Source organism: Varanus komodoensis, unplaced genomic scaffold (assembly GCF_004798865.1).
Source record: "Varanus komodoensis strain SLA01 unplaced genomic scaffold, ASM479886v1 scaffold12, whole genome shotgun sequence".
In the NCBI taxonomy this organism is placed as follows: domain Eukaryota; kingdom Metazoa; phylum Chordata; class Lepidosauria; order Squamata; family Varanidae; genus Varanus; species Varanus komodoensis.
In genome coordinates this window covers 11,685,414-11,713,300 of record NW_025335349.1, presented here as the reverse complement: position 1 = coordinate 11,713,300, position 27,887 = coordinate 11,685,414, and the positions used below count along the sequence as shown (strand labels likewise).

General features: G+C 39.8%; 2 protein-coding genes across 5 annotated transcripts in view; one reads left to right on the top strand and one right to left on the bottom strand.

The window, feature by feature from the left end:
- ME1 (malic enzyme 1) overlaps positions 1 to 19,958 on the top strand; it is a 130,688-nt gene extending 110,730 nt beyond the window's left edge. Inside the window, exons 11-14 of the mRNA XM_044421680.1 lie at positions 2,094 to 2,236; positions 7,741 to 7,914; positions 14,673 to 14,771; positions 19,561 to 19,958. Coding sequence (XP_044277615.1) covers positions 2,094 to 2,236; positions 7,741 to 7,914; positions 14,673 to 14,771; positions 19,561 to 19,728 — 584 coding nt within the window. The 3' untranslated portion in view covers positions 19,729 to 19,958. The remainder of the gene's footprint in view (positions 1 to 2,093; positions 2,237 to 7,740; positions 7,915 to 14,672; positions 14,772 to 19,560) is intronic.
- On the bottom strand, positions 19,953 to 27,780 carry RWDD2A (RWD domain containing 2A). Of its 4 annotated transcripts, none has more exons than XM_044421683.1 (3): positions 27,544 to 27,780; positions 24,670 to 24,894; positions 19,953 to 23,003 (listed from the first exon to the last, which is right to left on the bottom strand). In XM_044421683.1, exons 1-3 carry the CDS (start codon positions 27,544 to 27,546, stop codon positions 22,326 to 22,328), a joined length of 906 nt encoding a protein of 301 aa, XP_044277618.1. In that variant the 5' UTR covers positions 27,547 to 27,780; the 3' UTR covers positions 19,953 to 22,325. The 4 variants fall into 4 exon arrangements, with proteins under 4 accessions (XP_044277618.1, XP_044277619.1, XP_044277617.1 ...); XM_044421684.1 differs by having other exon boundaries at positions 27,642 to 27,780; XM_044421682.1 differs by lacking the exon at positions 27,544 to 27,780 and adding an exon at positions 26,916 to 26,977.
- Between the last annotated feature and the right edge of the window lie 107 nt (positions 27,781 to 27,887).

The following is a 27,887-nucleotide window of genomic DNA, read 5'->3' as shown; positions in this document are numbered from 1 at the left end:
GAATCTGCACAACAGGGTGAGTTCCTGTTGCTCCGTCCCAGCTCCTGCCAACCTTGCAGTTCTAAAGCATGCAATTGCAAGTAGATAAAAAGTACCACTTTGGTGGGAAGGTAAACAGTGTTCTGTGCACCTTGGTGTTTAGTCATGCCAGCCACATGACCACGGAGACTGTCTACGGACAAACGCTGGCTCCCTCAGCTAGGATACGGAGATGAGCACTGCCCCCTAGAGTCAGACATGACTGGACTTTAATGTTAAGGGGAAACCTTTACCTTTATGCAGGTGAAGTACTGATAGCTATTAAAATAAATAATTTAATCAGAAATCTCTCTTTTCTGTGATAAAAGTGGAAGCCATAAGAAAGCTGTTATGGAAAATATATAGGCAACTGAGAAATTTGGGAGTGACCATTGTTTAAAATCATATCTTTATGTAATTGGGGTATAAATAATTTGATTTTAAAGCTCTTGAATGAGTCTTGAACATCACAACTGCAAACATGCAGATATTGTAATTGTCTGAAATACTGGTGTAATGCATTTATAGGTCTGTGTAAAAGGTTATGTTAGGAAATTTTACTGGCGTAGTTACTGGTCTTCTATTTCTAAGCACTTAGTGCTATCAAAGAAAATCAAAAGAATGACTGTATCATTAGGTCCCCTGATATTTCTGCCCAGTAAGGGATATTGCAACAGTTAATATAATATTCAGAATTCCAAAGCAAATGTTCTTCATGTCCCAGACTATTTCCTTTGCACTACAAGAAATAGCATGCCTGTTTTTAGTCTTCACTGTGATAGCTTCCATACTTTTAAGTGGGAAAATTATTACTATATTATATGAAACATCTTAGTGAAAATGAATAGAGAAATTGAAAGTTTTGTCATGATTTATAAAAATCTTCCATTCAGGAGTATAAGATAATGCAGAGTTATTTCCTTTTGGCTGACATGCCACCTTGTGTTTTATATTACCACAATGGAATTGCAAGTTAGAACCACTATGAAGATGTTTCCATGAGTACCAGCCCACTATTAAGGCTGCCCTTTCTCTGTTTCTACACTTAACCAATGTTGGGTTTTTTGCCATCTCCTCTCTGCATCATTAGCTGAAACAGGTGGGAAATGGTATTTGATATTATATGATGATAGGTGAGAGTTTTAGGTAATATTATTTTGTTACCTATATTCTGTGGATCTGCCTTCTGTACCGTAGCAGCTTCAGATAATGAAGGGTTAAGAGTCAAGTACTTTCAGGCCTATGGGCTAAATCCAGCCCATCTTCAGTCCTAACATAGCATGGCTTCTTGGCTATTGTATAGTTTCTTCCCATTTTGAAAAGTCGAAGTGATTCTGCTAATGCTTAGTTATTGGTAGTCAGGGCTACAGTATGATAGATAATAGCTTTTGTATTTTAGCCTTTCTTTTCTATCTCTGGTCCTATCCCCTTTCCTTTTTCTGTATATACCACTGAGGGCTTTGCCAAAATTCAGTTTGTCTTTTAAATTTGGAACTACTTGGAGAACATTAGTTAGTGATGTGTGAGGAAAATGGTTTAGGAGAAATTTGCTGGATTTCCTAGGCTTGGATCTCTGGACTTTGGTCAACTTTCTCTTTGCCCGAAGACTCTCACACATGTGCCTTCTGTGCAAGCAGTTTTCACACATTTGACTTGCAGACTTTGTGTACTTTGCACAAAGAATTGTGTACCTTATGCAAAGGATTATGTGCTTTGCATACTCTGTGCAGATTAAGTACTTTGCCCAAAGAAGCTGCTCTTGTTCCTGAATGTTTGTAGACTTGATCTTGGCTTGGCTTGCTTCTGGGCCAGGGTCAACTATGGGAAAGGAGTCTGGTGAGCATAAGAAAGCTAGTTTGCAGCCTGATCTTTTCATCCCTAGTATTAGCTGACTGTTACCAAAACTCTTGCAGCAGTAATTTATTTATGTTAAGTGTGGACTAAAAAGAATAAAATATATAATAGGCAGCTGTAGAAAAAATACTTTTGATGTTGTTTTGTGAGTCCTTTGCAAAACATCCTTTAGAGATAATTGTAGATTCTATAGCACTGTGTTGTATTTCTTTTTTGCATAGGAGTTGCTGCCATTGGTGGTGCATTTACAAAACAGATCATCAAGAATATGGCTTCCTTCAACAAGCGGCCAATTATTTTTGCCCTTAGTAACCCAACTAGCAAAGCAGAATGCTCTGCTGAGGACTGCTACCATCTCACTGAGGTAAGGAAAGAAAGTTAATTTGTACTTTTGTAGTTCTATTTATACTTAATGAGTTTTATTATTTTAGCTAGGTAGAATCTCCTTCTTGGATGCATACTGGAACATGATGAGGTGGTTTGAAAGTGTCAGAGAAGCCAAGAGCAATGTTGCCAGAAGGCAAACTCTCTTATTGTGCTGGCTTCCTAGCAGGGCCACCCAAGGTAGAATGTCACAGCCAAGATACATCCACTCTTTTCAAGTGTATCAATTACATTGACAGAAGAGAATGGCTATCTTTAATGGTGATGGGGGTAGACAGATTCCTGAAGAGATGCTCCTGGACAGCAGCAATAGTTGAAGGCAGCAATGAGGAAGGATCTTGCACAGACAAGGGCAGTGACACGTAAGCTAAATCTGCTAAGAACTGTGCAAAAGAAGGCATTGATGGACCACTTATTTTTTTTTATTTATATCCTGCCTTTTTCCTACAAAGGGCTCAAGGCAGCTTACATCATTCTCCTCCTCCATCTTATCCCCACAACAACAACCCTGTGAGGTAGGTTGGGCTGAGAGTCTGTGACTGGCCCAAAGTCACCTAGTTTGCTCCATGGCTGAGCGGGGACTAGAACCCAGATCGTCTGAGTCCCAATCCCGTGCTCTTAACCAATACACCATTTTCTTACCTTGAAAACCCTATGATAATCCAAAATTATACAAGAGATAGTAGCCTGGGCTGGAAGGCACTCCATTAGCTACTAGAGAAATGCAACTGGCAAGACAAATAGCACTGTTGTTAATGTCACAACTAGATCAAAGCTGAAAGGAATCAGTGGCTCACATGTGCAGAGGTGAAAGGAAATTCTGATGCTGCACAACACATACAGATAGAATGTGAATGTGAGAAGAATGAATCAAGGCAAACTGGAAGCCATAAAACAAGAAATGGAACTATTAAACATCTTAGTACGTGGTTTTGGTGAAATAAAATGAACCAGAATGAGACATTCTCAGTCAAACAAACACAAAATGTTTTACTCTGGAAATATGAAGCACAGAAAAAACAAAGTGACTCTAAGCCTGACGCAAGATGTAACACAAGCAGTAAGAAGCTATAATGCAAAGCCCAACCAAATTATACAAGCATAATTTGTGGAAAACTCTCTGTAATCCAAGTCTTCACTCCAACAATGGATGCCAGAAAACACAAAACCAAAAACTTCTATGCAAGCACCTAAAAGGAAATAGATAACACACCAAAACAAGACAAGCTGATAATTATAGGTAACTGGAATGCAAAAGTGGGAAACAAAGCAGAGTCCTATGTTATGAAATAATTCATCCTAGGGATAAGAAGCAAAGCAGGAGAATGACTCATAGAATTCTGTGAAGTCAACCATCTGTTTTTTGCAAATATATACTAAAGGCAACCAATTAGACAAGAGTACCTGATGTACAGTTGTCCAATATAGTAATAAAATATATTGCATAACTGGAAGCAGAAAAAGAAGAAACTGTTCTCTTCATGCTCAGGCAAGACCAGGAGCAAATTGTTGTAGTAACCACGAATTCTTAATATCAAAATTAAGAGTAAAGCTGAAAAAGATTGCTAAGTAGAGCATAGTGCCAAAATGCAACTTAACATTCTTCAGGAATTTAAAATCCACATAAAGAATTTGTGTTATTCAACTGAACTGACTATAAACCAGAAGAACTGTGAACTGAAACCAGAGAGACTATTAGGAAAGACTGCAAAAAATCCTGTAGCAAAAAGCCTAGATTGAAGACAGATAAGAAATGCTCACAATTGTTAACGATGGATGAGAAAAAAGAAAAAGAAACAGGGTCAGAATGCTGAATAAAAGTTTTCAGCAACTATCAGACAAAAAGAACTATTACAATGGGCAGTACGAAGAAATGGAAAAGAACAGCAAGAGGAAAAACAAGAGATCCCTTCCAGCATATCCAAGAAATCAAAGGGAAATGAAATCTAGATAGGAGGCATGCTGAAAGACAAACAATGGAACATACTATTTGAGCAGGATAAAATAAAGAGGAAGTATTCCAAACAATATATGGAAGAATGATGCAGAAGAGAAAAAAGGATGGTGGACTTTTGAAAAAAAGAAATTGTATGAGGAAGAACCTACAATATTAGTAAGTAAAGAGAAAGTTAGGTTTCAAAGTCGCATCCAAAGTAGATAGGATCTACCAAAGTAGATAGAACTATTCCAAGCCTCAGAGACTAAATTAGTTCAAATTCTAATAAGAATATGCCAACAAATAAGGAAAACAAAACAATGGCCCACAGATTACAAATGTTCCATATACATTCCAGTCCTCAAGAATGCTAGGGTGTGCAGCAATCTTTGCACCAATTGGCCTAATCTTTGCTCTAATTTCCCATGCAAGCGAGTGATGCTCAAGGTGTTGCAACAAATATTACCCTATATGGAGTGAAAAATGTCTGATGTTCAAGCTAGATTCCAAAAAGGAAGAGGTACTCAAGATTATATTGCAAATAGACATTGGCTTCTGGAGCACACTGAAGAATTTTGAAAGAAGCTCAGTGTATGCTTTATATACCACTGCAAAGCCTTTGACTGTGTGGATCACAAGAAGCTATGGATTGTCCTAAAAGAAATAGATGTGTCTTAGCATTTGATTGTCCTCAAGTGTAATCTGTATTGTGGACAAGAATCTACTGGACAGAAAATAGAGAAACAGAATGGTTTCCTATAGGCAAAGGTGTCCGACAATGGTGTTTTTTGTCTCCCTGTTTGTTCAACCTGTATGCCAAACATGCATAAAGAAAGCTGGATTAGGACCAGAGGAAGCAGAAGTGAAAATTGGTGGAAGATACATCATTAATTTAAGATATGTAGATGATACCATATTACTGGCAGAAAGCAGAAGTGAATTGAAGTGACTCCTGATGAAACTGAAAGAAGAAAGTGCAAGAGCAGAACTGCAGCTGAACAAATCAAGACTACAGAAGAATTACACAACTTTATGTCAACAGTGAAGAAATTGAAACTGAAAAATTGTACATACCTTGTCTCAGTGATAAATTCAAATAGGGACTGCAGCCACATTATTGTATTTCCAATAGCTATGTATTAGTGGACCGTGGAGGAAGTAGAGAAGAAGTAAAGTGGTGTGTTTGAAACATGGTGCTGGAGGAGAGTTTTGTGGCAACTCCAGACTAGGAGAGAGATGAACAAGTGAGTCATACATCAACTCAAACTAGAACATTCCCTGCAAAGAAAAATGGCAAAACTGTGGTTGTAATACTTGAGGCACAACATGAGAAGGCAAGATTCATTGAAGAAGAGAATCATGCTTATGGTAGTTGAAAGTAGAATTTGAAGAGGAAGACCAAATATAAGAAGGATAGATTCCATAAAGGAAGCCTCAGGCTCGAGTTTGGTTGGGTTGCATACATGCATGTGTTCACACGTGCATATATATTCAAAGCAACACTTCTAAGCCCTCATCCTTTGCAGATCAGATTTCCAAACAAAGTCCTGGTTTGTGTGAGCTATCAGCAATATCTTTCAACCAAAGTGTGGATTAATATGTGACCATCAGAGGATTGTATTTCTTGGCAGCAACTAATAGGTTGAAAAAAGATACTTTGTAATCAATATAAAATTTAGATAGCATTTTAGCTAAGTCCCCATAGGCCAAAAATGGGATTTGAATCTAACTCTATTAAATCCAATGGACTACATTACCTCTCTAACAACCTCAGAAGGAACATAAAATGTCTAAAGAAGAAGATACAAAATGACCTGCAATAGAAGGAGGAATACATAAAAGTTGTTAATAGAAAAAGATACAAAATGGCATTCAGCAGCATTTTTGCTGTTTTCCTTGCATAGAGGCATTATAAAATGGTTTGAAGTATTTATTGGAAGTTATTGAGAATATGTTGGAGGTATGTTTGGAATAGATAGGAGAAAGGCAAGGCAATTAAAGCAGAGGCGTGCTTTGGCTGCAAGAATTCAGAAAGGGGACCAGAAGCAACAGCATGTGGAAATGAGTAGTAAGATCCAGGATGCTGAATACATGAAGAGCAGGCAATTTGAGATTGATTGGGAGGGTATGGAGAGCACATATGTTTTTAGTGTTTCAGAAACCAGTATTTTGGCATAAGCTTTTGTGAATGCTGTCTGCTTCAGATAAATTTGTTGGTCTTTAAACATATACATTGTTATAAATGAAAATGTAGAATAAGTACTAAACAATCCATCTAGTTAGTTTTTCTTTCTTTTATCTAGTCTATCAATTGGAGTAACAGTAGGAATAGGATTATATATAATCAGAAACAAAAGGAAAGGGGAAAAAAAAACCTTCTGCATGTGAATTCAGATCATTTACTTTCTCTGTTGGCTCATATTTTCTCCCTACATTTTTTAGTGATTTCTAATTCTATATATAGAAACAAAAATTTAGCATGTCCTATTCACTCACTGCAAAGTCCACATCAGAGTGCAGTGCAGGAATGAAACAGGAATGCAGACATTTTAAAAGTGTAGTTATAATGGGCAGTTCCATCTGGCGACCAGAACTAAAGTTATACTGAAATACTTTGTATTCCATCAAAATATATAAAGCGGTCCATTATAATTCTACATGACGCAAGCTTAAACCATATTATTTTAAATAACTAGGCAGTGTTAGTGCTGATGTAATATACACATTTACAGTCTCTAATTTAAACAAGGATCATTTTATTTAAAATCAAATGTAATCATTAAGACTATAACCCTGTACCCACTTACCTGGGAGTAAGTCCAACTGAACTCAGTGGAGCTAATATTTAAGTAGACATGAATGCAGTTGTGAATACTATTAAAGAATTAGTGTTCCTGCATAGACACTTCTATACATACTGGACCAACTGTTTATTTGTTGCTTTCAGATATCAACAGATAACAAGTTAGTCATGGTGGGCATCTGGATGTGTATTTTTATACAACTTTTTATTCTAGGAGATACAAACTATGGTCATGAACAGAATTACAGGTTTACAGTGACAACATTGCAAACTAGACTGGCCAAATGAACAACATTTCTGCATCTTTAATTCTTGTGCAAATGATGGAATTTCTGATTCATCCTATGAAAACAGATTATTCTTTTTTATATACAAATATAAATTTAATTTTGTGGGTGACAAAAAATCAGCCACAGTTTTTGTCCCAGTATTGTGCCTTCATGTATATTCATGACTGAATTTCATTCTGAGGGTATAAGTTCCAATCCTTTTGCCCAGGCAATGGGAAGAGTCACATGAAATGGACATAATTCAAGATATTGGATTGGTATTGGTTTGGAGCTTGCCATGATACTGAGAACCTGGGATGTAATAGTTATACATACTTCCAAAGATCTTTTCATATAGCTTCTAGATAGTGTAGTTAACATATGAAAAGATGTGGATGTATATCCTGATACATTATTCTAGCCAATAATATTTTCAGATACTTTCATATATTCAAAACAATGCTTTCCTGTTTTAGGGGAATGGCATTTTTGCGAGTGGAAGTCCATTTGATCCAGTCACTCTTCCAGATGGACGCACTTTTTTTCCTGGTCAGGGAAATAATGCCTATGTGTTCCCAGGAGTTGCTCTTGGCGTTGTTTCATGTGGAATAAGACACATAAATGAAGAAATTTTCCTCACCACTGCAGAGGTATGAACTGTTCTTCATATGCCTAAATGGGTATCAGCTCTTCATATATCCTTAAAAATAGATATATCTTGCAATAAATATAGAGCTTCTTTTGCCTTCATTTGACCAGCTAAAAATATTGCTGATAGGCAGCTATATCGTGATGACTCATCTATCCTTGCATAATTTTTCAGGTGTGCAAATATCATTTTTATCTACTTTCCAGCCATGGCATTGTATATAATCCTCATGTGTGTGGGGGGGTGTGTGTTTAGAAATGCTAGGGAACTGCAGTAAGTCCTGTTAAAAGGAGCAACAGAAAAGGAAGGGAGCCAATATTCTTTCTGGATTAGCTGGGGATTCAGGTAAGTGCTGAAAAGATGGAAGGAAGTGAGAAGTGCCAGTTCAGTGCTTAAAATGAAAAGGATTACCTAGCTAACAAGGAGATACTGTAGCCTTTGCTTTTGGTTCACCTTCTTTTGCCACTTTTTCTCCTTTTGCCCATTCTTTTTAATTGACAACTTGGCAATTAGTCCCTGACAAAAATATTCAAAATAGCCAGTATGCAGTCTCACCTTCTCAAATTCCAGGTATGTTACCTATTGGTTCTCTTGGACAGCTGAAACTTAGAAGGAGAATGACCAGACAATACTGTGGATACAGAACATTTATCTTCAAAATATTTGCTACTCTCTAGAATGCTTAAGACAATCAGTTATTCTGCTGCCAGTTCCTGCAATATAACTACATCTGTTCTAGCCTTAGGATCATGGAAAAATTGATATATCCAGTGTTGGAATCAGTGTTGGAATCAATCAAGGGTAGTGTACAGCAATTTATCAAAACTTATGGTTAACATAAGCAGGCTTTCAGTTTTATTCTTTTATTATCTATGGGTTTATCCTGCCACATTTTCTATTTCTTCTGGATTCTGATTTAACTAGAAGAATGTCTAAACTTGTTTCCAGAACAAGAGCACCCCTAATTTGCCATAGCCTTCGGTCTGTTCATGTTGTACCCACCTTACCTCAATGTTAATGATTTCATTGCAAAATGCTTCAAAAATGAAATCTTAATGTGATCATATGTAAGATTGCTTTTTCCAGTATTTCATCAATATTCATGTGCAGATTAGTTACATGAAGGGAAGGGGAGATATGAATTAAATATGTAGCAAATAATGCATGCATCATTATCTTACATTTTGGAATTCATTAAAAATGCTTAGATTAATCTAATAATTGGTTTCGTATTATAAATTAGATCAACTAGTTTGGAACTCCAGTTCAGAGAGAAATTAAGATTAAGATTTTGAAGCATCTGCCAACAGAGAAACATATTGAGCTCCTCTTAGCTGCAACTAATACATTGCAATAAACCCAGGTGCCAGGCGTGACTTTTTAATGAGTGTTACTTGCATTTACACATAAACTTTAATGCAACTGTTGCTGCTGCTGTTCTATTATTCAGAAGCTGCCTGATAGCTACTGTCAATTATTTACTTGTTAGTAATTCCGCCTCTAGACAATGCAGTAAAAGTGCTACATTCAATATGCCAGCAAATTTGGAAAACTCAACAGTGGCCACAGGATTGGAAAAGGTCAGTTTATATTTCGATCCCAAAGAAGGGCAATGCCAAAGAATGTTCAAATTACCACACCATTGCACTCATTTCACATGCTAGCAAAGTGATGCTTAAAATCCTACAAGCTAGGCTCCAGCAGTATGTGGACTGAGAACTACCAGAAGTACAGGTAGGATTTTGAAGAGGGAGAAGAACTAGAGATCAAATTGCCAACATACCCTGGATCATGGAGAAAGCTAGGGAGTTCCAGAAAAACATCTACTTCTGCTTCATTGACTGTGCTAAAGCCTTTGATTGTGTGGATCACAACAAATTGTGGCAAGTTCTTAAAGAGATGGGAGTACCAGGCCATCTTATTTGTCTCTTGAGAAACCTATATGCGGGTCAAGAAGCAACAGTGAGAAGTGGACACGGAACCACTGATTGGTTCAAAATTGAGAACAGAGTTCGGCAAGGCTGTGTACTGTCGCCCTGCCTATTTAACTTATATACAGAGCACATCATGAGAAAGACAGGGCTAGATGAATCACAAGTTGGAATTAAAATTGCCAGGAGAAATTAAACAGCCTCAGATATGCAGATGATTCCACTCTAATGGCAGAAAGTGAAGAGGAACTAAAGAGCCTCTTGATGCGAGTGAAGGAGGAGAGTGCAAAAGTTGGCTTGAAACTCAGTATTAAGAAAACTAAGATCATGGCATCCGGTCCTCTCACTTCCTGGCAAATAGATGGGGAAGAAATGGAGGTAGTGAGAGATTTTATTTTCCTGGGCTCCAAGATCACCACAGATGGGGACTGCAGCCAAGAAATTGAAAGATGCTCCTGGGGAGGAAAGCTATGGCAAATCTAGACAGCATACTAAAAAGCAGAGACATCACCCTGCCAAAAAAAGTGCGTATAGTCAAGGCTATGTTTTTCCCAGTTGCAATGTATGGCTGTGAAAGCTGGACCATAAGGAAGGCTGAATGCCAAAGGATTGAGGCCTTTGAATTGTGGTGCTGGAGGAGACTCCTGCAAGTCCCCTGGACTGCCAGGTGATCAAACCAGTCAGTCCTAGAGGAGATCAACCCTGACTGCTCTTTATAAGGCCAGATACTGAAGATGAAACTCAAATACTCTGGCCATCTTATGAGAAGGAAGGACTCCCTGGAGAAGAGCTGAATGCTGGGAACAATAGATGGCAAAGGAAGAAGGGGACGGCAGAGGATGAGATGGCTAGATGGAGTCACTGAAGCACTTGGTGTGAGCTTAAGTGGACTCTGGAGGTTGGTGGAAGACAGGAAGGCCTGGAGGAATGTTGTCCATGGGGTTGCGATGGGTTGAACACGACTTCGCGACTAACAACAATTCCATCTCTTGATTCAATCAATTATATTTGACAAAAGCTTATATTACCCTTCAAAATGTCAACATAGAAGTAGGGTTTTTTTTCCATATAGAACCTGATGTGGTAATTCTTCAAGACTGGTTAATGATTTCAGTCAACTACTAAAAAGTTTTCTATAAAACAATGTAAAATATTCCAATATTGGTAAATAACAGAAATTTCAGTCTTAAGGTTCCCATCTGCTTCCTCTTACATTTTCTTGAAGAAAGAAAAGTGTGAAGATTATGAAGTACAATGAATTTCATCTGAAGGAAAGTAATTGTTTCCAGCAAGTAATTTGTTGTCAGGTGTCCTACCTTAATTTGTTTATAAATAGTTGTATGATTTATCTGTACGAAATTGCATTGACAGTCTTTCTAAACTAGGTGTTTAAATATGCCAGCAGGACGTCTTTCCTCAGGTAAATCTCACCTTCCATGCATAAAAATCCAGTTTCTATCCATTGCTTTTGACTGGTTAAGATGGGCAATAATCCACTACATAGGAACTTGGTTTATTTTATCCTCCTTGCCTAAAACCTTCCCCTGTAATTTCAGTTGGACATGGTATCTTCATTCTGTGTCCTAAACAGCTATGTATATTTTAAAAGCAGTGCCTTTTAAATTCAAGATGTTTTCATTTGGTTTGGAGAAGTTATTTATGTATAATTTATAAAATTCTTCGGTAACTCCCTAAATGAAAGGTGGGGCATGCACTGGACTCTGAGGCATCTCAAATGTCAAATTTGAAAGGAAGTCAGCAAAAACTGGTTTCCTTCACAGGCAATTTTAGCAGCAAAAAAGAAAAAGTACTAGAAAAGTGGAAGATACTTTGAAATAACCTCTTAGAACAGATATTTTCTAATTCTGGCTACATTCAGTGTACAGTTTGCCATCTAGCTAAGTGTGCTGTCTCATTAAAGACTGCTGTTTTGTGCACACTTACCTGGGAATAGGTTCTGTGAAACACAGTGTACCGAACTTCAAGTAGACATAGAACTCTGACTGTACCTGTTCCCAGTGTGACTCAGTGACAGCCATAAGACTGGTTGCAGTCATGTTGTGGAAATAAAATGTCAAGGAGACAGCAGCACATTCACATCTTGAATGGGTTTGACTAGCTGTGTCTAATGCATGAAAAAGAAAGCACTTGTACTTCATCACACAAAGAACTCAGAGAATTCACTGCCATTTTTAAAGGATTTGATAATTCATAGAATATAGTTCTGCCAACTTATGTTAGCCATTCCAAGACAAACAGTTTCTCCACCATGGTGCCCTGCAGCTATTTTGTGCTTGTCCCTAATCATTGGCCATGCTGGGTTGTGCAAATGGGGATTGTAGTCCAAGACATTTGGAGGGCACCATGTTGAAGGAGGTGTTGAAGTGGGATTGATAGGCCTAATTTTAATTTAGCAACCTCTGAAAGCAAGCAATGGGAAGTGGCATTAGCTACACTAACATAGCTAAAAGGCCTGATTTAGGTTCCTTTAGGGTAGAACGAAGTGGTATTGGATCCAGCAGATCCAGAGCAGCCTATTTGCCCGTGTCAAGAATGGTTCATTGCTACTGCTGGTGGGAACAGTAGTGTGCCATCTGAAGAGATTTTCTGCAGATGGAACCGGCTATCAGAATTAATGGAGCATCTGTGTCACATGATGCCTTTTCTCTCCAACCAGCTAGTCTGTGCATTAGGATGCTCAGCCCATTTTATCCAATAATAAAATGGAGTTTGCTTCTGTAATACTAATTATAAACATATTTTATGGGAATAAAACCATTTGGTTGTAGAAAAGAATTATGTATTATTCATTCATTCATTTAAAGCTTTTATAAACTGTCCTATTACTAGCATCTTGGGATGTTTACACCAATGATCATCTATACAGTTTTTGTCACTCATGAAATGTCTTTAAAAATTAAAAAAAGGATATTGTTAACCCTGGTTGTACCCAGTTGGTATGCTCATGCTGGCCCAGATGCTGATGCCAGACCAGTTTGCCATGGCCTTCACTACATGCTACCCTCTGTGGGGTCATCTGAGGATCTCCTGGACTGTGACTCTGATGTCCAGCCCTAATTACACCATTGAGGAAAACTGCTTTCAGAGTGGAAAGAAGATTTTCAGAAACAGTTTGTGATCCAGAATGGACGCATCTACTAATAAAAGAGGAAGCAAAGTCAGTAATTCAGCTTACCTATCATTAACTTCATACCCAGTATTCTTTGCTGCTGCCTCTAAAGATTTTTGTAATACGCAGATTATAATGCAAGAAAGATAAGAAAAACCTCTTAAATTCAGATATTCTCATCATTCAACTTTCTCAATAGGTAGGCAACATACTTATGTTGAATTGTAATATATACTGCCAGTGATATACTTTCCACACTTGATGCCTAAGCAGAACTTAATTGCATCCTATTACAGGTCATGTTGGAATATAATTACTTTCTCATCAATGTGTAAATTTAACAAAGCTTCCTAGTCAATAAGCAATCAGGATAAGCAATAGCTACTGATTTGCCACAAGAAAAATCAAACGGCAATAGGACTATACCTCCTTTTCTTAACTACTTTGGCTCCCTCTTGTGGGTTCTATTTTACAAAAATGGATAAATTATGGTAAAAATGACTGCAAAACGTTTAACATTTTTCTGCTTTTAAAAAATAGGACCTGTAATCTTGTTTGTGTTTTAACCATGAAAAGGTGTAAACCTCCAAGTGCTACATAGTGTTTTTTCTGAGCGAAAATTCTCTGTGTGGGTGCTGATGGACTACATTTTTAGGTAGCAAAGATCTCAAAAGCAGTATGCCAAGGAATGGTAAGAACAATAACAGCGAATGGAAATCAGGATCACTTATCCTATTGGGAAGGGATAGATCTATAGAAATGTTTTTAGCTCACAGGAGTTTGTGATGCTCTTGTGCAGCTGTTCTCTTGCACTTAGCTCCTAGCATTTCTTGTACCATTATATAAAGTGTATCATCACTACTTTCTCCAAAGACAAAGTGGCTTCTCCATTGCAGCCATCGACTTACTCTCCAAGGACCTTAGAATCACTTAGACATGGCATAAAAGTAAAATAGGTAGGAACCTTTCCTTTTATAGGCTTATTCATCAGGAAGAGTCAAGCATTCCAGTGGACACTGCTTCCAAGGATATTCCAGAGTTACTGTGTGCGTCCTCATCTTCATGTGCCATATCAGATATTTTTAATAACATAAAAATTTTTTTCTATTGAGTGCAAAATTCATTTCTTTCAGGTTGATGAGCACAGTTCTGCTTGGCTTCTCCTATGCTATATTCCACTACTGTGATACTTCCTTACTAGAGCAAGGATTTCAAAAATTCATAAATTAATTCATGTGTACACAATTGTCTGAAAGGGATAAAAGCTAGTTTTAGGGCTGGCTTCACATGTGAATGGGCCCTGGACCAACTGCCCTCTGGCAAGCCCACCCTTCTGTTGGTGGACCTTGGTAGGCCTGCCTGGTGGCAGCATTAGTCAACAGTAACAGTATTGATTTGTGATGGTTAGCCATTTAAATTTCCCATAATGCCCTGGAGCAACACTGGGTCAGGGGCATTGCAAGAAATTAAAATGGTGTCTGAGAGCTGGGCTGAAGAAAAATGAAGGTGTGACAGGGCAGATGTCAGTAATAGGTCATGCTGGAGCACTGGAATCTGACACCCACCATGGTTAACTTGTCATAGAAGAGTAGTCACATAAATCCAGTTTCTGTATTCTTACAGTGGCAAGTGTTTTCCAAGTAAGACTTCATTACAGCATGAGAGCTTAACAGTAAATGCCTTGTGCTTTGTTTCTAGGTTATAAGTCAACAAGTATCACAGAGACATTTAGAAGAGGGTCGTTTGTATCCACCTTTAGCTTCGATTCAAGATGTCTCTCTGAAGATTGCTGTAAAAGTAAGTGTAGCTTGCAGTTCCTGATTAAGAATAGGCCAAATACATTTTGTTAAATGCAGGTAACACATTGATGACATTTTTGCTAAAAGTTTGAAAATATCCTCACACAGCAAAATAAAGCAGTAGAAAAATACTATGGAATGGTTTCTGCAACCTACATTATGCCATCTACTGTTCACTTTCATGGAGTTAGTTTGATGCGAGTTTCTTTTTCTCCTCAATACTGCTGAAAAGGATTTTGCCTGTGCAAAGTTTCTTTCCCTTCAACAGACCTATTCATTAGATTTATATCCTCCAAGGACCTCAAGATGGCATTTATTGTTCTTCCTATACCTCACTATATCCTCATAATAACCCTATGAAGTGGGCTAGGTTGAGAGCTGGTGAATTTGCCACAGCCTGCTCAGTGAATGTCATCCCAATTGGGCAGTTGAATCTGGCCTGCCTTCCTTCTTAATCAGCACTGTAATGACTCTCTACTTAACATACATTTTGCTTAAACAGAAGAATAGCAGTTTAAAAGGAAATGTTAATGAAAAAAGGGCACTGGAGAAAAGGATTGGTCTTCTTCTCCCAGCACTATTGTTTTAATCCAAATTGGCTAAAACGTAGATATAGCAAATCCAATCATACTTTATTCTCTTTCTCTCTCATTTCTTTTTTAATGCCTGTAAGTGTGCCAATTCTTACTTTTATTGCTACATCGGACATAGATGATCTCATATAAAGATCAGCCTTTGTTCTCAGCAAGCCTATAAAGAATTGATTCTTTCAGGTTCATGTGGTAATTGATTCCAAATGGATGTAGTCAGAATTGGCATATTTCATCTGTCTTCAGGTTGATAATGTGTGTATCTTACTGATGTCAAAACACATGTGTGCAGATTCTCATTCTGAAATCCAGTATTCTTAGTGTGGCAAAACCTCTCCACAACTCTAAAAAGCTTTCTTTTTATAGCATTTACTTGCATTTACACACAAACTTTAATGCAACTGTTGCTGCTGCTGTTCTATTATTCGGAAGCTGCCTGATAGCTACCGTCAATTATTTACTTGTTAGTAATTCCACCTCTAGACAATGCAGTAAAAGTGCTATACCCAATATGCCAGCAAATTTGGAAAACTCAACAGTGGCCACAGGATTGGAAAAGGTCAGTTTATATTCCGATCCCAAAGAAGGGCAATGCCAAAGAATGTTCAAATTACCACACCGTTGCACTCATTTCACATGCTAGCAAAGTGATGCTCAAAATCCTACAAGCTAGGCTCCAGCAGTATGTGGACTGAGAACTACCAGAAATACAGGCAGGATTTCGAAGAGGGAGAAGAACTAGAGATCAAATTGCCAACATACCCTGGATCATGGAGAAAGCTAGGGAGTTCCAGAAAAACATCTACTTCTGCTTCATTGACTGTGCTAAAGCCTTTGATTATGTGGATCACAACAAATTGTGACAAGTTCTTAAAGAGATGGGAGTACCAGACCATCTTATTTGTCTCTTGAGAAATCTATATTTTATTTATTTATTTATTAAACCATTTTTATGCCGCCCCATTCGCCGAAGCCTCGGGGCGGCTTACAACAAAAAATTAAAATAACATTTTAAAATATATACAATAAAATACAAATATATAATATAAAACATACACTATAAAACAAGCCGCCCTGGCCAAATAAAATTCAATAATATTAACATTTAAAATACTGCTTAAATAAAAAGGTCTTCGCCTGGCGCCGAAAAACAAGTAACGACGGCGCCAGGCGGACCTCTCTGGGGAGCGCATTCCATAACTTAGGCGCCACCGCTGAGAAAGCCCTCCTCCGAGTAACCACCCTCCTAACTTCTTCCATGGAGGGCTCCCGGAGAAGGGCCTCTCCCGCCGATCTCAGGGGGCGGCTGGGCATATAAGGATGTCAAGAAGCGGGTCAAGAAGCAACAGTGAGAAGTGGACAGGGAACCACTGATTGGTTCAAAATTGAGAACAGAGTTTGGCAAGGCTGTATACTGTCGCTCTGCCTATTCAAATTATATTCAGAGCACATCATGAGAAAGGTGGGGCTAGATTAATCACAAGTTGGAATTAAGATTGCTGGGAGAAATATCAACAACCTCAGATATGCAGGTGATTCCACTCTAATGGCAGAAAGTGAAGAGGGACTAAAGAGCCTCTTGATGTGGATGAAGGAGGAGAGTGCAAAAGTTGGTTTGAAACGCAGTATTAAGATAACTATGATCATGGCATCCGAGCCTCTCACTTCCTGGCAAATAGATGGGGAAGAAATGGAGGTAGTGAGAGATTTTATTTTCCTGGACTCCAAGATCACCACAGATGGGGACTGCAGCCAAGAAATTAAAAGACACTTGCTCTTGTGGAGGAAAGCTATGGCAAATCTAGACAGCATACTAAAAAGCAGAGACATCACCCTGCCAACAAAAGTGTGTATAGTCAAGGCTATGGTTTTCCCAGTTGCAATGTATGGCTGTGAAAGCTGGACCATAAGGAAGGCTGAGCACCGAAGAACTGAGAACTTTGAATTGTGGTGCTGGAGGAGACTCCTGCGAGTCCCTTGGAATGCAAGGTGATCAAACCAGTCAGTCCTGGAGATCAACTCTGGCTGCTCGTTAGAAGGCCAGATACAGATACTTTGGCCACCTAATGAGAAGGAAGGTCCCACTGGAGTAGAGCCTAATGCTGGGAACAATTGACGGCAAAAGGAGAAGGGGACAGCAGGGGATGAGGTGGCTGGATGGAGTCACGGAAGCAGTCAGCGTGAGCTTAAGTGGACTCTGGGGGATGGTGGAGGACAGGAAGGCCTGGAGGAATGTTGTTCATGGGGTCGCGATGGGTTGGACATGACTTCGCAACTAAACACGTACCCTCCAAACCACCTGGGGACTCTGCTGATCCTGCTTTGAATGGGGGGAATTGAAGGGGCGTCCCCTAAAATACTTTTTTTCACACTTTCTTGAGGTTTTAAGGCGTTCCCTTATATACCTTTGGGAAAGGCGGAGGTCATCCTGGAGCCACATGAACACTTGTAATACGCACATGCCCCATGAGGATTCTGCTGCAAAGTTGCTTTCCACATCCTACCTTATTTTTAGTGGTAGGATGGGCTTAGTGGTAGGCTTCAAAGTTGCAATTTGCAATGGACACTTCTGCATCCCATGATTCTGCAGTGTCCTCTGGTATACCACAGGAGGACTGGGATGGGGAGTAGGTACACACCCCCTGCTGTGTCTGATCATCTGTCAAGCACAGATGAATTTTCACCACAGTGCATGGTTAAAAACCCCAAGGTTAACAAGTAACGTGAACCTTTGTGTTAACAAACACAGGTTTGTCACTGAATGTGTTCTTAACAGGAACTTACAATTAATTTTATGTCTGGGAAACCATATTATTTGGCCCACAGTGGGGAAGGATTACTCTTCCCCTTGTGGGCCAGGAATATCAAGGCCTCAGCTGAAGTCATGTGCTTTCCAGGTGAAGAACTACTTGGAGCAATTCCAGGTGCACTCTCAGCTAGTGCTTCCAACAGCTGGCTCCTTGAAATGCAGGAAAAAGGCATCCGCGCCTTTGTTCCTCAGGGTGGAGGAGGGTCAGACCTCACCTGAGGCTGGGTGGGCCGGCCAAAATTGGCCTACAGGCCAGTTCCATATTCTTGATCTCAGAGTTTGAGACTACAGTTCTGTGCACATTTCCTTATGAATGAATCACTGAATGTGTTGGCATATAAATCATAGAATTGTAGAATAGTAGGGTTGGAAGGGACCAAGGCCATCAGGTCCAATCCCCTAAATCTGGTTTCTTTTAACTTAAGTCAGTTATTCCATGTCCTGCACTATGGAATGGACAAGAAGAGATCTTGTCCCTCCTCCTCATGGCAGCCTTTCAGGTACTTGTATACTAGTGTCATACCATCCCTGAGTCTTCTCTTCCTGAGAATGATTATGTCTAGTTCTCTGTCTTTCCTCATAGAAAGACCGAGAACTTTTCCTCCAGGGCTTTGCCTCTAGTCCCTGAATCATCCTCATTGCCCTTTTCTGTACCCTTTCTAGCTTTTCTGAATCATTTAAAATCTTTTTAAAATGGAATGGAACTAAGTTATCTCCTAGTTTTTGTTCTGTCTTTTCAACATAGTTTTTGGCACCAAAAAAGTGTCAGAACACATTACATTCATATTTTGAGGAAAAACATTTAACAATTAGCATTGACAAAAATATTCATATATACATGAAAAATTTATGCAGATTTAAACATCAGGCAGATTTATGAGTGAATATAGACAAACTAAAACAGGCTGATCCATCCTTCCAAGTAAACATGTATAAGCTTTTGTTTAGTCTAAATGTATTGTCCTGTGACCCAATACCACTAGCAATGCCATATTAATGTATTGAAATAGTCCGATATTAGAATAATACTAAAACTGTGAAAACATTCTAACATCCAAGGCCCAGATAGTATCATAAATCCAGTCTGCCCATAATTTATTACCTCATATATACATAATAGTATTTCTGACCTTTAATACTGAGCAGTGAAATGAATATGGATAATTGATTGTGATTGCTGTAAGATGGTAGCAGAAGTTATCTCGAAATACATGTCAGTGATCCTCTCCAGAAAATTGGTTACATGTTTTCTTTCCCAGTTCATAGTTTCATTAGGTAGTTGATGAAAATCTGGTACCCGGTGTTAAATTTTGAACATATAGCATTATATATCATGCTGCCTCTTGATGCAAAATGTTAACAATGGGGGACTTGTCTTGTTTTCTCAGATTGTGGAGGAAGCCTACAGTAACAACACAGCTTCTTTCTACCCTGAGCCAGAAGACAAGGAAGCATTCATCCGCTCCCAGATGTATAGCACTGACTATGAAAGCTTCCTGACAGACTCTTACACCTGGCCCAAAGAAGCCATGAAAATACAAACTGGAAACTTCTAATCAGAGAACAGCACTGAAACAATAAGATGCACTAGTTTTCATCTTTTGTTAAATCAGAAAACTCAGCTCTGTTAGAACTCAGGATATTCTTGTCTTCCTTTTTAATAATGCGGAACACTTTTGAAAACGATGAAACTTTGGTTAACAATGTCAAGTTCTTCTATAACTATAAGATTATTAACTATATCTAATTATGCTAAATCACACAAAATAAAAATAAGTAATTTAGACATGAGGCTTTCTTTATATTTCTTTGACATATGTACAAAGTTACAGTTATATTTTTCAATTAGGTTCAGAAAACCCAAGTTGCAAAGCAATATATCAACATTATAATTTAGTATGTGATCCATCTATTTAACATTTTGTAACAGGAACAATAGAAATAGCATGATAAAAAAAATCAAATCCCTCTAACTGAGGCCACTCTCATCAGAACAAATTTCCCTAGTCAAGGAAAATCACTTGGATAAACTAGCAAAGCATGAACAAGAGAGACTTCAGGGAGTTGACAGGTCTTGGAAGTTCAATAATGCTTGAACATTCTATTCTACTTCCACACTGGCAGAATTGGAATGTTTACTTCCCTTTCATCATGAAAGCCACCATTTATTTCAAGGACATAGAAGAACATGCTGCTTGTAGTTCATTATCCTATTTCCTACAGTTGCCAGCTTAATTTTTGCACTATATTTATTTAAAACTTTTCTATACTGTCCCATCACAGATGTCTTGGGACGGTTTACAACACCATTAATAAAATAGCATAAAAACAGAAATAAGAGTAGAAGTAGCACAGCATCAGATGCTAAGTATAAAACCACCAATTAAAAAAATTAGCAATTGAAATTTTGGGAGAATAAAAAGGATTTTGCCTGATGCCAAAAGCAAAGAAGCGTTGGTGCCAGGTGAACTTCACTGGGGAGAGTGTTCCACAGTCGGGGTGCCACTGCCGAGAAGACCCTCCTCCAGGTAGTCACCCTCCTGATCTCTTTCAAGGATGGCTGGAGAAGCCCCTTTGCTGCTTCTGTCTGTATTGCTCATTCTTGGGGAATGTTATTTAACTATTTAATCACCATTTCCCAAACCAATAATTTGATCAATCAATATACTAATCACATTTGAATACACAGCCACTTAGGTTAGAATCCATCCCTTGTTCAACACTTCTTTCTCAATTTCTTTCCTATATCTATGAAATTAACCAAGGTTATTTTTCTCTACTATTAGACAGATTTTGTTTCTTGTTTGGGAAGTAAACTTTACACATCCGTGTTGATGGATGGTACTGCAAGGGAGAAGCTTGGAAAAGGGAAACCCAGGAGGAGGTGGTGGTCACCAAGAGAGCAGTGCAGCCCAGAGGGGATGATAGACAAGGATGGCTGGGATTGGCTAGATGGTGATGCCCCTTCTGCAGCTGGTGCTTACACAGCAGCAATAACTACTGGCTCTGTCCGACTGCAAAAGCAGGTGTTAGCGCACATGAAATTGGCAAATTTGGGAGGGGAATGTAACACACGCACCATATAAATTTTCAAACATACTGACTCACATGTGCAACAATTCTTATATAAAAGATTTTTACTGTTGTTCTTTTATGCAAGACTGGACCAACAAATTCATAACATGGCAAGTTAATTATTGTTTCTACTGGAATAAGTTCACATAGCCTTACTACTGATAGAGCCCTCTCTCTTCCTTTCTTTCAAATTGGATCCATGTGTTCCAGTAATCATCCAAAGGTCCAAGACTCAAGTAAACCACCTGAAACTGAATCTAAATAGGAATATGTTAATAATGGCTGGCCCTTCAAATGGAGAGCAATGAACACTGACACCATGGCAGCTTCCCCAGGAGGAATTACTCTGGAATTAATGCAGTACCTGGAGTATGATGATGCAGTGACAACTGTAGACCATTTTCACCCACTTTAATAGGCAAAAACGCTGCAATGTTTTCTGTTATGTTTAAGGATATTGCTCATAATGCTTGGCCAAACAACTGTGTGCTGGGTTGGCCTGAAACAATGCCATTGGCAGTGCCCAAATACAGAGGCTGGGTATTAAGAAATATCACGTGGGCTCTACTCAGATTCCTAGATGTTGATTTCCCTCCCCTTAAGTGGTTTGGGAGCTACATAGTGCAAAGATTCTGCCCTTCTGTTCTGACAACAGCATTTCAGCATAACCACAAGAAATCCTCGTGCACCTTTTTAAAAATAGCCTTGTTTGGGGCAAACAAACCTTTCATAGAGTGTGTAACTGTGAAACTACAGCTTGTACTCCTGACATTTTTAGTTAGTGCTGCTGGGAATGACACACTTAAGACCGTTTGGCTTAAGCGAGCTGCCTGCCAGGATTTAATTTAGGCACACCATTGGTTTGACCCCATGAGAATCCGTTTCCAATCAGACACAATTTTAGCACTTTTGCTCCAGCTTCAATATATAATGCTATATAAACTTTAGTATACAACCATTCTACTATTCAAAGATTCTAAGCATTCTTTTTAAAGTCACTATATCCATAGCATACCTCAGCATTATGGGGATAGATTGTTTCATTTCTATTAGCCGACAAGAAAACATAATTTATTTGTTAATTGTCAGAACATTTACCTTCAATACCAAACAAGATCTGAAATATATGTTCACTTTGATGTGCCTTAAGGAATTCTAGGAACTGACCAAGGTCCATGTGATAGTCATTCCTCAGTCCATAATCACCATGGGCTTGAAACTGTAAATCTTCAAAAGTATGAAAAAGATGTAGATTATCTCCATTTCCCTCAGTCTCAACACTTTCAACATGCTTGCAGGAAATGTGTTTCCAGTTAGGGTATCTAACAACATGCCAAAACTCCTCACAGTTTTCTTTGATACCTTCCACACAAATGATCCCCGGCTTCCCAGTTAGGCAGAAACCAGTTAGATTTAATTTCTTTGCACAATCAAAAATCTTTTTCCTTAGTTCTTGTCTATATATGTGGTGACTGTAAATCCACATCCGGGTAAATAAAGTTTTAACTACTTTTTTGTTTGGCTCTCTTTCACAGTGGACTTTGCTATTTTTCAAATATGGAGTGCTGTTGTCTCTTAACCACTGTACAGCTGCAAATATACAAAGTTCTCCAGTCTCCAAAGATGTTATATAAGAAGTGATATCCTTGTTGAGCTGCAATTGCTGCTTCCTGTCTAAAGCATCAGATCTCGCAAAAAGCTGTGGTGGCATTTGAGGGTAGTCCTGTGGCAAAGTGACCTGCAAATTTATTTGTACCTAAAATTAAAGAGAGATGAATACAGGAATTCAGTATTCAGAAACTTTGTTTACACACTACTGATTATAACACCTGGTAATACACCAAATGAATGAAGGAAACTTAATTCTACATATATTAACTAAAACAGTAATTTTAGGCAAAGCTAGGACCAGTTCATAAAGCTGACTATAGGCTCCTGCTAGCCCACTGACATATAAACTAGAAGTATAAACTAGAACAACACACCTTACATTAGCACACAGAGTTGCAGAGGGTCCAAAACATGACCACTGGGATACTGGGTCAGTATCCGCCTACAGTATCTCCTCTCTTTTGACCTCACATGCTTAGCTACAACTCTGTGATGACTGCATAGAGGCCCTGGCCGACCCATTCATAGATCCTTCTTTCTATAGTGATTCCCTGATGCAGGGATCCACAAGAGCCCTGCTCTGCTCATGGATCTCCTTCCATTTTCCCCATCTATACCTTCAGGGGAAAGGGAATGTCTTTACCATCCTTACAATAAACATGAGATAGAAAGCTCCAGATACAGAAACTGGCTGCTGTGCTTATCCCTCTCAGAAGGTGGGGGAAAACAGCATCTGCAAACAGGGTTGCGGGGGGGGGGGGGGGATTTTCCTTCTTCCAGAATGGGCAAAGGGTGCCTTGCTGCTGTATACAGATCACTCTCTGTGGTTCATTATCACTTTGTTGCAGTCAAGCAATGCCCATTTCATTTTGTTAATTCTATTTTTTCTGCCTTTCTATATAAGAGATAATCAAGACGGCTCCCAAACTGTAACACAGTAATAAACCGCATTAACCAATGAACTCAAATAGAGTGGCATATAAAAGTAACAGCAATTACCTGTAAGAGCCAATAACAGAGAACAATATCCTCAAAATGCCTGCTGGACTGGGCAGAGTTCATTGTCCTTCTAAAAGCAAACTGTGATGGGCCCAGGCACATACTGCTGGAGATGTTGCTCTAGGTTTTGAATGACACAATTAAAAAGGGCCCTTTTCTCATAGCTAAGTACAGAACTTCTAAATTTGAGATACCAGGGAAGAGGACTTCTGAAATGGAATGTTCTCATGCAAGCTCTGAAGGGAGACAATACTGAGATAGTCTGGTCTCTGGCCATTTAAGGTTTTAAGTCAAATCCAGTAGCTTAAGTTGATCCTAGAAATAAAGTGGCATTCGGTGACTATGATAAAGGAATGGTGGAACTCAGTCTGATTTGCTGAGAGCACCATTTTGAAAATGGACTCCTGTCTGTGAAAGTGACAAAAAGGACTGCAGCAAAAACTAAGTATTGTGGCACCTAAGAATAGCCTTCAGGAAATTCTGAACCTATATAAATTTTCAGGTTGTTCTCAAGGCCAGCTCCACTAATAGCACATTATAATAATCAATAGGTTACTAATATATGAATGTCTGAGGCCATGTCCAACTATGAGTGCACAGTACAGTATATTACTTCAAGTTAAATGTTCAGTGAGATACAAATAATATCACAAACACTTAACGTCAAGGTAAAATATTAAAATTAATCAAAAGAAAATAAAGTAAAACATCTGAACAGAATGTTGTAAGCCGCCCTGAGGCTTTGTTGCGATGGGGGCGGCATAGAAATGTTTTAAATAAATAAATAAATAAATTAAAAAAAATGATCTCACCTTTGGTTCATCGATAGTAACAACCACTGAATATTCAATTGGATGTGGAATATTTTCACTTGCATTGTTCAAGTACTTCTGAACATTTGGCAAAGTATTTTCATCTTGAAGAGTTATTTCTCCTTTATTAGGAAACATAGAAAAAAGCATTTCTAATTCTTCCATTTGAAGCTGAATATTTTCTTTTATGATGCCAGACATTGCTATAGATATGAAGACAGCCACCTGGATACAGGAAACATAAAATAAGTATTGTTCTTCTGCCTACCAATATTCTACCATCACTAAAAAAGTTAGGTAGAATTGTCAATAAAGTCAGACTAGACAAAATGAAAACTTTTTGATCAAGTGAAGCACTCATTTACATTTTTTTCTTTTTTTGGAGATTAAAAAAGCAAGTTTATAAGCTTAAAACAGATTTATGTCTTGCAATCTAAGAAGTTCAAAGAGGCATGAATAAAATCAAGGCCACACATAGATGGGTCTGCATCTAATATTATGAAACATATGTATCACAATGGATGTAGAAATCCATACAAGAGCAAAAGCTACTAAGGACCTGAAGCTACTCAAGGTGATCCATGCACTCAGTCTTGTACTGGTTCTAGTATTACAAGCATGAATGATGATTTAAGGGCCAGCCTCCACAGCTGAAATCATATCCATGTGAAGTATCACAGGGAATCTGTTTGCACAGAAATGCGATCATATCCAATGCTTTACTCAAGGTGGGGCGTTGGTGTGCCACTTTCCCTACCCTCTCACTGGATGGCTAATGACAGTTTTTGTCTGGTACCTAGCAAGGGCCAGCTTGGGAAGACTCGCTCGCACAAAGGCTGAATGACTTCCAGCCACTTAGCATTGCTACCTGCCTAAAACATCCTCAGAAAGACAGTGGCCAAAGGCTGGTACCAAAGGGTTTTGACCATTGGACTGATGCTCAGGAAGGACTGCACTCAGAAATGCTGAGAAGGACAGAACAGAGAAAGTCTAGACTAGGAAGCTCGTTACTAACAGTATTATTGTATCACATTTACACCTCATCTTTCTTCTTTTTGTAGGGACCCCACGGTGGCTGACAAGGCTTTCCTCTCCATTTCATCTTTACAAGAACAACCCTGTGAGGTAGGTTAGGCTGAGTGTGTGTGACTGGCCCGAAGTCACCAAGTGAGCGCCACAGCTGAGCAGGGACTAGAACCTGGGTCTCTTGGGTCCCCAGTCCAACACTCTAATTGCTACAGCGCACTGGCTCGCATCTCAAGCTCATGCTCCAGCTCATGAAGAACCCCACCAGTGGCTCAAGATAATTCTGCTGTTTTGCCTTTTGTAACTGCAGGTCAACATGAATGCCTAAGTATATGAAGGCGGACAGGTGGAAGGCAAACAAGCCATCCTACACCACATAAGCGTTTTCCAGGGGTACTGCACACTTTGGATTGTGGCAACTGCCATTCATGGGTTGCCCCTCACTAAACCCAACAGAGAGAAGCAACCCTCATGAAATAGACAGTGGAAGAGCAGAAACTGGCTGGCAGCTGCAGAAAAAGAGCTTTAGCTGTGGATATTATTACTTCAGTAGACGCTGAAGCAGCTTGTTGTAAGCCGCCCCAAGGCTTCGGCGAATGGGGCGGCATAAAAATGTTTTAATAAATAAAATAAAAATAAATATCCCTTCCCTTTAAAGGGTGTTTGTTTACAAGTGTGGTACAAAACTGGAAAATGAAATAGATAAGCACACTAGCGAGAAAGCATATGAACATGCGTGGCATAGCAGACGGGTGATTTTGTGGTCCTGACAAAACCTTTCCCAAAGGTTTTTAATTTTTGAAAGTCCACGTTTTCCCGTGCGCATGAGGCTAAGAAAAATGCAGGGAAAGTGTGCTATCTCTCTGGAAGCCCTGAAGTGGAAGATGAAATTGATAAGGCATTGACAAGAGGAGGAAACTCCAGCAGCTGTTCGGACAGCAGTCGGAACTTCTTGCGCCCCCAGCCTAAGCAAGCCCCGCCCCACGCCGGCCACCAAGCAAGCACGGAGAGCCCGCGGCAAAAGCCGTCAGACTTTCCCTTGCCTGCTCCCCCACCTTGCAGAACGCGGCGCGCGGCCGGCGGCGACGGGCTCGCGCCTTCTGGGAGAGAGAAGCGAAAGGCGCGCTCACGGGGGCTGCCCCCGGAACACCCCGCATGCGCCCGGCCCGCGGGAATCACCCACTTGAACTGCAACACCCGCAACAGCTGCCCCGGCTTACGCAGCAGTCACGTGGCTCAAAGAAGGGCGCTCTGTCGTCCCTGAGCATGCGCCGACGATTACGGCCAGTTGGTGGCGGTAATGGAACTCCCGACCCCGCCTCCTGGTTCCCCCTCACCCCCGCCGCCGCCGCTGCTTCTGTCGCATAAGAAATGCATCCGCAGGAGACGGGCATCTTCCAAGCAGCTTGTTCAAGAAAACGAGAAAGGAACTGGCAATTTCAACCGTGCCGTTCCCGAAGAAGTCCGTGGCCCGACTGCATCGTAATCTTGTTTTCGGTGCAAGGACACAATCGTATGCCTGTTTGGTTTTTTCAAAAAGGCCTAAAACTCCCAGCATTCCCCAGCCTTTCTGACTGGGGAAGCTGCAGGATCTTCTTCCGTTTAACTATGCAAAGAGTTAAACGTTAATAATTCCTTATTTTGTTCGGAAGCATGATGCCTTTGTTTAAAAGGAACTTGCTTTCAGGCTGCAATAAACGTGGAGGAAGGAGCAAGCCCCAGTGAACACAACGAACTTTACTTCGGATTGCTCTGCAGGCAGTCCAGTGTTCCTTCCCGAGCCCCACTGCGATATTCATAGCCAGCCTGTTATAAGCTACCTGCCTCCGGTAATCAAAAGCATCTTACCATTTCGGACTACCCAGCCTTATTCCAGAGGCAGGCTGATCCCGTTTTTCCTGTTCAAGGCTACAATCCCATACACTGCTCGAGTAAGGCCCACTGACCTCAATGGGACGTTCTTATGAGTAAGCATGTCCGAGGCTTGCCTCTCGAGCCCCACTCGTTGGTCGGCAATGCGCCCCCTCTCGCCAAGGAGTGCTTCTCGAAAGCGCCTGCTTACTCTGGCGCGCGCGTCTGCAAAGCGAGCGAGCGAGAATGGGGCGGGCGCAAGCGCAGCCGGGGGCGGAGGAGCGGCCCCCCCGGAGCGGCCGGCCTGCGCGCAACGCCCCGGCGCTGCCCCCTGCGCTGCC